The sequence below is a fragment of the Gadus macrocephalus genome, chromosome 22 (genome assembly GCF_031168955.1).
Source record: "Gadus macrocephalus chromosome 22, ASM3116895v1".
In the NCBI taxonomy this organism is placed as follows: Eukaryota; Metazoa; Chordata; class Actinopteri; order Gadiformes; family Gadidae; genus Gadus; species Gadus macrocephalus.
The window spans coordinates 8,782,464-8,793,029 of record NC_082403.1 but is presented as its reverse complement, the minus strand read 5'-3'; the positions used below and the strand labels follow the sequence as shown (position 1 = coordinate 8,793,029).

The following is a 10,566-nucleotide window of genomic DNA, read 5'->3' as shown; positions in this document are numbered from 1 at the left end:
CATTGTGTACAATTCAGCTTCTACAAAGCACTTTCTGGTCCGTGTATTTGTTTTCAGACGTGTGGAATTTAGCCATCCTGTATCATCACCTGTATGTGCACTGAATAGTTAGAGTGCACAACAAACAAGGACATGCTGTAAGCGTCCCTCGAGAATTTAGTTTAATTTATGGAATTACTGGGGGTGAGCCAGAACACAGGTCTGCACAGAGCATTTGAAAATATAAGCTATGATGATATTCCAGAATGCATGGTTGAACATCAATCATGTTGGATTACAATTACACCGACTGAATACAGGTTACCAATTGAATATTCCATGCCGAAACAGCTCTAGATTTAATGTAATGAAAAACCGCTGAAAGAAATCGGCCTTTATCACAGGTGCAGAAGGGGAATAAAACGCGTACCTCATTACGTTTTTACACATGCCCATTCAACATGAACCCGTGATAATTGTGTTTTCCTAGAAAAAAATATTTTATTACAACTTTAATTATACAGATGGTGAAACTTTATGCATGAAAAGTATACTGGGTTGTAGGCACAATTTAAAATGCCTGGATATAACCACTTAAGATCGGAAATGAGACAGCCATGGGATGTCTGATTGGGCGATGGCCAACATTAAATACCTGTCCACATCTGTATTGGGACTACAGAAGTAGATTAAAGCATTCACATGCAATGTCTGCATCTTTTACATGAAACATTCGACACACACACACACCTTAACCTCAATATAAATTGACACACTGGAGAATAAATTTGTGTCACGATTGACGATGAAACAGTTGGCCTTGGTTTGTGCACGTAATAATGTGTTTACTGAAACATTGAGTATCGTTAATTGTTTAAGTTCTTACGTTATATTGTGCCTCTTTCCATTTGGTCATCAGTAATTACTAAACAGTTATACCAAAATGACAAGAATTGAGTTACAGAAGGTCAACTTTATCCAACGTGTCTTTTACAGTGAATTAATGTGCAGGCCATTAAGGAGCAGGGGATTACCTTTTGGCAGGGTGTGGAACTCCATCGCAACTACGACATCGAAGTCGGATCATCATGAGCCATGAAATAACATGCATTTTTACTTTAACAAATTTAATGCTTTTATTAATTTATGTCAGAAAGGCCATAACAATTATCTTGCTATCGATAAAGACTACAAAGATTTGGCATGTGTAAAATGTTTCTCTAGGGGGGGAGAAAATCACAGCTGGCTTTTATGTCCATGATAAATATTGTCAAATGCCATCAAGTGTCATTTCAACTCAGCAGCATCATGTCACGATAAAAATAAAAATGGTTTCAGACAAACATTTACGCAAATGCACTTTGACATGAACCATACCAACTCAAAACCATTCTTTAGAGCACATTATACAAAAGGCATATTGTTCAACAGGGCTTTTCCTACTATTTTTGTTCACCCAGTTGGTGAATTTGATCACTGTTCTTTAAACACGTATATAGTGGAATGTACTGACAGAATAGGAAGAGAAACAGACATAAGTGACAGTGACAGATAATAGTCGCAGATCGAGCCCCACCGTTGGCTCAAGTCTACAGGTTTTCACTCCAGGAGAAGAGATCCTGTCAAGAATCTTTTTCAAACAGCTCTCCTCAATGCTGGCTAGTCTTTCTCTCCTCTCCAGGTCCAAGATGATCAGCCCCACTATGGAGCTCTCAAAAAAGTTCAACAAATGGTTGCCACCTCATGCAGAGCATGTTTGTTTCCCCTTCGATCTCGGCAATGAGAGCTGTCCAATGCTGAGATGGCATGGGGCTGGTTATCTAATGGACTGACCTCCTTGGGAACCTGGAGACACCTCACTTGGTTTTGGACAGGGCGCGGCGAAACAGCAGGATGTGGGGTTCTGTTGGAGAAAGGAGCATGCAAAAGGTAAGAAAGTATGAAGGTCCAGGTGGAGATCTGCGTGTTTGTCACAAGGGATGCCAAGACTATATTTGGCAGAGCAAGACCGTTGTAAGTATCCACCAAAGGCTGTACCACACGATTACTCCAGTAGTTCTGAAGTTGATGGTTAAAGTGTGGCATATTCATCAGCATAAAATATTATCTACAAGACAAATCTGCTAGAAGGCAGGGATCTGTATCTTGGCTACTCCTAAATAATGAAGAGCAATGATGGAATGGCTCAATTGAATCAGTTTGTCTCAAAAAGCAAAGCTTCCGGTGTTTAATAGGACATCGTTATGAATCCTAGCACAATGACCACTATTAGGGCCAGTGCATTGCTGAACATATTGAGGCATGGGGTACCCGTCAGAGCACATATGGCCTCCGTTAGAAAGCAGATAAAGTTTACCCGTCGTATCAACCGTTAAAAAAATTAGCCATATGCATGTTAGAAAATGCTGGCATAGTAAAATCTAACAGGATTACAAAAATTAAAACAAAAAGCTAACATGGCGATAAAGCAACCTGCTCTTGATACAATTACATGATTAAGGTCCATTCCCTTAAAGACATCCAAATATGGACTACCCCTCCGTTTCAGTGCTGCAGCCACATAGAAAGGGAGGAGGATAATGAAAACATCAATCTGTGAAGCAAAACCCTTATAAAATAATATCTACACTTCCATGGCATACATTTTTAAGAACGTTGTCCACACAGAACCCTACGGCCTGGCAAGTTTGGTGTTGTGCAAATGGTTAACTACCTGGCTGGTGTATCATGTAATGCACCCATCCTTGGCTCTGCTGGACTCCTAAATTTCTCCACTCGGTCTCAGACATTAAATGAGTTTTCGGCACACGCTTGGCAATATCCTTCGGCAACATCACATGTCTAAAATCACAAGGAAATAACAAAACAGGATGTCAGTCAATAAGCAGGTCAACATTGCATAATGTCACGAGGGGAATGAGGCTAGCAATACCATGTTGACTGATGACACGGCTTGACATTTACCAACTTTGATTTAGAAAACGCGTAAACTGCTCACCTGTATTCATATTTCTCGTCATTATATCTATCCGAGTAGTATATCTGTTTTTGGGACATGGTGATAACCTATACAGAAGGACATAATGTAAATTAAAGAAAATCAGCAAAACAGCGTCGACAGCAGAAGCGAACAGTATCCACGTTATCAGCGGATGGTCATTGTAATAATTATCCAGTGCGCCACATCGAAGTTCGGAAACATTGGCAGTGTTAACTTGCTCTAATAAAGCTTTTATACTTACAATATATCGTTGAAACAAACGAGGAATCAACGATTTTATCCTTTATCGGCCCAGCTGAAAGAGCACTTACTTGATTACTTTGGCTTTGTTTCCCTCTCGAAAAGACGGAACCGCCTTCGTCTTTCAAAAGACTGTCGCTGCCTGCTATTGGTCGTTTGGCATACGGCTTGTTGCCATTGGTTAATCCTAGTTCTCGCCGGAACTCGTCACTAGATTTCGAAACGGAAACAGTGATGCACAATAGAAACATGGAAAAGACTCATTTTAAATGAATGTAAACTACCTTATTATTTAACTAATCACTCACTTGATGGTTATTATATTGTGTGAGGGAATCAGAAGAGTATAGGGAGGTTTCTCCATTTTCTGAAGTGATTTTCATGTCTGTCCCTTGTAAATTTCCAAAAGTCCCGAAAGTAATGAACTTTTTTTAAAAGGTCGCATTCAAACCAGATTCAACCTACATCGGCATGTTGAAACAACTGGTAGTATCAAGCAACATGAGTGGGGGGTTTCTCTACAGTGGTAATCCCCTGACAAATATAGCACTGCAGACGTGTCATTGTGCTGATGGTCGCTTCGCGCTTCTCCTCACAGTATATATGTGGATGCATGTGTGTGAAAAGCGGAGCGCTCTGAACTATATTCATCACCTCCCACTTTCACCTGCGACCGTCAATCAAGATAAATATTCGTCGACTTCCTTCCTGACACGACGTTGCCATCGGATTGGTCCTCACTTGGTGAGGGGCGTCACCCAACAGGACTATGTTGAAATCCTATTGGCAGACTTCTCCTCTGCTCTGACGCAGCAAGGAATTCCCAAAGTTAACAAGTTCACGAGAAGAACATATAGTCCGTAGAAACCGAGACTGGACAAAATACGGGACATTTGGTTAAGAACAAGTGAGTTTTAAAATCGAGTTTCTTAATAATTTATTAAAAATGAAGTGACAGCCCACCACCAGTGTGCAAAGTGCTCGAGAACGCGGAAGAGAAGGAGTGTATATATCCAGATGTCATCCTTTGTTTACCATCACCATTGGACGTGCGATTTAGATGATATCTTTATCATTTGGTTTGGGTCGACATATATGGATTTAGCCTGATTGTAGCGATTATTCTGTTGGTAAGATATGTCGGAACCATGGTATTTGGGCTCGTACGAAGGTTAAATGACGCCGATGTCTGTATTTTGCCATTTTTGGTAATCTATCACCAAGAGAGAGAATGAATGAGTGCCTGTAAATCACGCACTAAAATGTTCTAAGAAGTGTTGTTCATCAATTGTTTGCTTCAGGAAAGTGCCATGTAATGGCTTCAACCAGACAGTTAAAGCCCAACTTACTACATTTCTCCTTCCACTGCATATTCAGCTGATTGATTCTAACTGCATGGTTCTTGATCATTAACATGTTTCCATTCCACGTTCGCCGTCTAATAAGCATAAAAATACAAATTATCTGGTTGTTATAGATTGTTTGCCTTTGTCTTCAACATACCATAGCGGTGTCAATGGATCATATGTCATATACCTTTATTAGTGGTTAATGCATAAGTCTTACAATTCTTTTTAGGCATGAACCCTCGTTGTTTTGTTTTTATTGACGTATGCAGAATCAGTCTTGATCTGTCCCCTGCTGTGGGTTTCTGAGCCTGAAGAGGGCGATGTCGGACAACAGCAACAGCACAGGCAGCAGCGGCTCCTCAACAAACAGTTGGACTCTCCTCTCCCCTGAGGTATAAAAAAAAAACAAAGAAACGTCTACTATATCCCCATTGGTTGGGAATACAATTCTCCAGCCTTATCCTTTAATCTCTTTATAGTAGGAGAATTGTGAATGTTGAATTAGCAATGCAACATTTTCTCCACATGTAATCGTATAAGCTTAGATCTCTAAGTAATTCTATCCAACATTGCAAGTGTCAAAGTAACTCACCTTTTCCACACTGTAAATGTCAGTGGTAACACATCTCTGCTGTATGAACGTTACCAGATTTGAATGAGAGGGGGTCTTTGTGGAGTGTCATGCCCTTTCTGCATGTTCTTGTACTCCCCAGGAAGGTGAAATGGAGAATCTTGGCCCAGTAGATGATGGTACAGAAAGCTTGGGAGATGTCCCTAGTCTGTCCGAAGAAGTGGCAGGTAACCTACTTGTATTACTTTGATGTAGCTCTCTTTGCGGCATGTTTTAACATTATTTACTTTTAAGTTAATATGTTACTATTGAATGCAGTAATGGAAGGGACCGTAATAATGTTTTCAGGGTCCACTGGTGGGATCAAGCCTGATGAGATTCTGGTTGAAACTGTCTTATCAGAGGAAGGCCTGCAGGTCAGTTTACAATGAACTGTTTTGCCTGGTCAGTGCAAAAATTGAACTACACTCAATGTTGTTCATGCACATGTTTAAAATAGACCGTTTTATGAAAGGCCCTCTGGTTTTAATGGCCTCCCTTTCCAGGTGTGTCAGGAGACGTCACCGGAGGACTACGAGGGTCTGATTGCTGCGGGCTCAGCCGGCTTCATCCCGATCCCACCCCATTTCACGCCACTTCCGGCCTTGGACCCGGACAGCCAGCCTCCCGTCATCCACGACATTATGACCAGCTCCCCTAGCGACCACATTGAGCACCTGGGCTCCCCCTTCGTCACCAACATCGCCTCCGGGGTGCCTCTCGCCATCCACGTCGCAGAGCCGCCGCTGGGGGAGCTGGGGTACGAATCCGAGCCCGAGGCAGAGGTCGAGGCCGAGCCGGAGTCGGACCCGTCTCCTCCTATTCCGGCACTAGACAAACCCACCGACCGGGAGCCGGTGCCCAGGAACTCTGTCACGGAGGTTCCCGTCGTCATGGAAGATCTTGTTGTCAAGGAGGCTCCGGTCGCCATGGAGGCTTCGGTTGTGATGGCGACTCCGTTCGCCACGGAGGATCCAGTGCCCGTGGATGATCCAACACCTGTTGCGGTGCCCCAGGATATCGTCTCCCCTGAGACCCTGACACCAAGCGACCTCCTCTCCCAGGCTGCCGACGAGGGCGGGCCCTCTGCAGGACGTCCCATGGAAGCTCCAGCAGAGAGCCCCGTCCCAGAGACAGTAGGCCCCGCAGATGCAGCTGTACCAGCACCAAGCGTGGAGGTGGAGGGGGTCGACGAAGAGACAGAGTTGCTTCCCGAAAACGAATTCCTGGATGAGGCAGGAGAAGGTTTGGGCCTTTTTGAGTTGAGTTCAAGTGTAGTACGGCTGCCTGGAGCCCTGTCGGTTCTGCTTAAACTGAGGGGTTTGAGAAGGGAGCCAGAAAGCAAGTGGTGTCTTCTGGGGAAAACTCTGGTGCAATGTTTATGTTTGCATTCATACATAATTGATAAGTATAAAAAATCCCGAAATTATTTGTTAGAAGATGAGTTTTTGGACATCAATGAGTTTCATTAATTGTTCCCATTCGTTTCCAGTCTGTTTCCCAAAGGTTCCTCATTGATTTGTACAATATGTCCCCTTCTGGTATTTCTGTAGCTTGGGCCAGATGGAATACCGCACATGTGGTTTAAGTTGGCCCCCGGAATCCCGCTACATGCTACAATAACTATGGGAAGAATGTTACCATTAAGTCTATAGATTTGTGTTCTTGCAAATGACTAACCAGTGGACCATCTCCTCTGTGGTTCTCCACAGCTGTAGGGTCCGAGGGGCTGTCCAGCGGCTTCGACCACGCCAGAGGGGACACCAGCAGCGAGGACGAGGGCGGGCTGAGGAGGAGGCACGTCCCCTCCTTCGAGACACGCAGACGGCGGACATCGGACGAGGATGAGGAAGACGAGGAGGTGGAGTTCAGAATGCCAGATAAGACAGAGGAAAAGCGTGGCTTCTCCATGAACAAGTGCATTGTGGGAGCTCTGGTCCTGCTCTGCCTAGGGTCTCTGTTTCTCTCGGGTGAGTCCTGCCAGCTGCTGAAGGCTACTCTCGCAAACACTGTGATTGTCCCGCCCAGAGCGAAACTGCTCTTGCTCTTTGCTTTTTTTTGCCGTTGCGGTGCAGTTACTGCAGCTACTTACGCTATTAAAATAGGTCTGAACTAGAAAGTTTCTCATGAATAAAACTTGCCCATCCACGAGTCAATCCACTAAGGGAATTTTTATTGTATGTGGCAATTACAAATTTCATGCCCTAGGATCCATTGATTGAGTTTTACCATATAAACAGGTGTCTTCATTCACAGCCTCTCAACTACCTGGCCCACTTTCTGGTTTTCTAAATCCTAATCCGGTTTCACTGCTGACTCCTTATGACACTGCTTTTACAATGTGGCAGTTTGTCTAAACAAGCACACAAAGAAACACAATTTGTTGAACGAGAGGTATACTGAATAGTTTGTTGAGTCTTGCTTGATGGTTTGTGATGGACGTTTGTGGATGCACATGTGGAGGAAAAAAGCTATCTATCACATTGCAATTGTTTTGTTATTTTCCCTTATTTTTCTCCATTGAACACCAACCGTGTCCAAAAAAACAATGATATCCCCCAGTGGGCCTCAAACATCTTGTTTATCACCAAGGTTTGGCTCGTAACGTTTTGATGTATGGGGCCACAGCCTGCTTGCCATTTTGAGAGCAGTCTTGGCAGTATCGCCGAGGTAATTAAAACATGTAAGTTAACACATGTAAGACATGCCGTTGTTTCCTCCTTCTGACAGATGACTCTGACTCTGCCGAGATGAACGTGGGTGAACAAACAGAGGTGTGTTCGTCTTATCAGCATACATCTCTTGCATTTCTCCCACGTCATGCCAGAGACTGTCGACCGCGTGTCACCAGGGAATTCCCGCAATGCCATAAAATACCTTCATATGTTTGGTATGTTGACTGTGTTTCATGTTGTTTTGGCCTTCTTTTTGTTTATACAACAGATCGTGCCCAGTGATGATTCACAGGGTATGAAAGAGATGTTGGATAAATTAGCACAAGAAAACCAAAAGATCTCACAGCTAGAAGCGACGCTACAGGTACAGTTAAAAAACCACAAAACCACTTTAAACTCTCCCTGTCTGTCCCTCTTTAACCCTGACCTCCACATTAAAAAATATTGCAATATTTCCATTGTTGCAGCACACCCTTGCCATCTGTGAATCTCCAAAAAGATTTAAGATTCTGTATATTTATTCCAGGCCCAGAAAGAAGAATTAGATTCGGCGTTGGCGGCAGCGGCAATGAAAGGAGGTGAGAAGGCCCCAGACGATTTGGAAATTGACAACGCACGCATGAAGGATGAGTTGTCGTCACTCCCTGTACTGAAGGAAGAGCTGAACATGCTGAGGGCAAGAGTGGCCGAGCTCAGTCAACTCACAGGTGAGGTCACTGCTCTATTACCGGCTGAGGTGCAGGAGCAAGCCAACATGTCCAATCTACCCCTGGGCATTTTTGAGCAAGACTTCTCCCAACCCCTAGTGCTCCATAAAGGGGCAATCTTGAAGATAACCGGTTCGGTCCCTTCTGTGAACTGTGCGCCTCTGCGCACACAACTGAGAGTGAAGCAGTGAGTCTGCTGGGGTAGCTTCGCCAAGCCCACTTTGGTCGAACCCCCACTGCTGGGTCACTAACTGCGTTGCTTGTTATTTGAATGCATGGCAGGAATGTGCCCCCGAGGCTCAGTTTGTGACATTCATAATGCTGCAAGTGCAAGGGCTTACATCAGTGGGCCATAGGATCAATCACCATTATGTGACCTCATGCGGCGCTTGAGACCGCAGAGAGGAGACCAACTTTAAGGAACTCTTTTGGTTATTACTGTACCGTGAGTGTGATGGGAAGCTGCCGCTATGCAGCTACAAGGGCGTCACCTGCGGCACGAAAGCCCCAGGTGCGCACCACATTCATCAAAACAAGACCATGTTTGTTTAGAAGACGTTAGCGTGTGCAAATACTAAACAACTGAACATAAACTGTAACCCATGAAAGCCAATAACCACACAAATGTTTTACCCACACAGCGATTCAGGAAACGGCAACAACAACCGATACTCCCCCCGGCGGCCGACCCGTTAAGAGCCACCTCGAGGCAGCGGAGGCCCAGCCGGGGTCCGACCCCAAGCAGGGAGCTGGGCTCAAGGACCAGCTCCAACGGCAGAGAGTGCTCCTGGAGGAGAGCAAGAAAAGACTATCGGTGATGAAAACGGAGAGAGGGAACCGGAAGGGCGTCCGGGACGACGTGGAGAAGATCCAGAAGAGACTGTCGGAGCACGTGGAGAGGCTGGCGGGGAAGAAGCCCTGGGAGAGCCGCAGTAAGGGAGACCGCCACGACCACGGGAAGAAGGAGGACCAGAGGGAGCTCCGGGACGGGAAGAGGGACCACAAGCACGGCCGTGACGGCGACGTCCGCGACCAGGACGAAGAGGAGGAGAAGGAGGCGAGGAAGGAAGGAAGGGAGCGGAAGCAGCACAAGCACAACTCCCACAAAGAGGCCTGGAGGAAACACCAGGGCGAGTGGGACAGGAAGAAGGCGGAGCGCAGGATGGACCGGGAGGAGAGGAGGAAGCAGGAGCCGGGGCCGGGCCCGGCGTCCGAGGGGGGCGACCAGAGCGCCGGCCACAGCTGCAGCCAGGGCAACAAGCACCACCACCACCACCATCATCCGCCCGGCCCCGCACGTCAGCGGCGGCAGTACGACCACGAGAGCTTCTGGCGGCACCAGGGCGAGAAGCTCCGCAGGAAGGCCCGCCCGCTGTCGGGCTGCGGCGGCGTGGAGAGCTGCGCCGCCGCGGAGGCCCTCTACCCCGTGGAGCTGCCCGAGTTCGAGGAGCTCCTGGAGGGCTACCTGAGCAAGCTGGAGGGCTGCCCGGCCGAGAGCCGCGAGGCCCTGCGGAGGCTGACCGCCGGGTTCTTCCGGGGGGGCGTGTTCGTACACGACCGGGTCCCGTTCGGGGAGTTCGCCGAGGAGGTGGCCGACATTCTGGAGGACATGGCGGACCTGTTGGAGGGCGGCGACGACGACGACGACGACGACGCCCTGGAAGAGGAGATGGAGGAGTTTGAGCGCGAGGCGCTGTGGAAGTTCTCCGCCGCCGCCTAGTGCGCGACGGAGGGAGATTTAGAAAGTTGTCGCACACTACCAGACACTACCAGGGGTCACGATACAGGGGATCGTTTCCCAGAGCAAGGAAGTGGGTTTGTTAGTATTGAATGGCTTCTCGGTCAAAAGATGGCGTTCCTCTTGTAAACATGCCCTTCCAAATCTTTTCCCTAATAAGCTAGAACCGTAGTCATATCTCGGGTGCAGATGTTGTAACCTACCTCTGTTAGCTCCTTTGCTCCGATCTCAATCCTACCGTTTGAATTTTGGTGTGTGGATTTGCGT

General features: G+C 46.6%; 2 protein-coding genes across 4 annotated transcripts in view; one reads left to right on the top strand and one right to left on the bottom strand.

Annotated features, from left to right (window-relative positions):
* Positions 1 to 455: 455 nt before the first annotated feature.
* On the bottom strand, positions 456 to 3,425 carry cks1b (CDC28 protein kinase regulatory subunit 1B). Of its 2 annotated transcripts, none has more exons than XM_060042879.1 (4): positions 3,292 to 3,425; positions 2,978 to 3,045; positions 2,693 to 2,820; positions 456 to 1,882 (listed from the first exon to the last, which is right to left on the bottom strand). In XM_060042879.1, exons 2-4 carry the CDS (start codon positions 3,034 to 3,036, stop codon positions 1,836 to 1,838), a joined length of 234 nt encoding a protein of 77 aa, XP_059898862.1. In that variant the 5' UTR covers positions 3,037 to 3,045; positions 3,292 to 3,425; the 3' UTR covers positions 456 to 1,835. The 2 variants fall into 2 exon arrangements, with proteins under 2 accessions (XP_059898862.1, XP_059898863.1); XM_060042880.1 differs by having other exon boundaries at positions 3,222 to 3,354.
* A 428-nt stretch (positions 3,426 to 3,853) lies between these two features.
* The window catches only part of pbxip1a (pre-B-cell leukemia homeobox interacting protein 1a), an 8,341-nt gene continuing 1,628 nt past the window's right edge, over positions 3,854 to 10,566 (top strand). Inside the window, exons 1-10 of one of the 2 annotated variants that reach the window (XM_060042764.1) lie at positions 3,854 to 4,127; positions 4,839 to 4,961; positions 5,283 to 5,367; positions 5,489 to 5,556; positions 5,686 to 6,424; positions 6,892 to 7,149; positions 7,910 to 7,953; positions 8,123 to 8,218; positions 8,381 to 8,561; positions 9,203 to 10,566. The exon at positions 9,203 to 10,566 is cut by the window's right edge and continues 1,628 nt beyond it. In XM_060042764.1, the coding sequence (XP_059898747.1) occupies positions 4,890 to 4,961; positions 5,283 to 5,367; positions 5,489 to 5,556; positions 5,686 to 6,424; positions 6,892 to 7,149; positions 7,910 to 7,953; positions 8,123 to 8,218; positions 8,381 to 8,561; positions 9,203 to 10,281 (2,622 nt within the window). In that variant the 5' untranslated portion in view covers positions 3,854 to 4,127; positions 4,839 to 4,889 and the 3' untranslated portion in view covers positions 10,282 to 10,566. The other variant, XM_060042765.1, reaches the window with a different exon arrangement.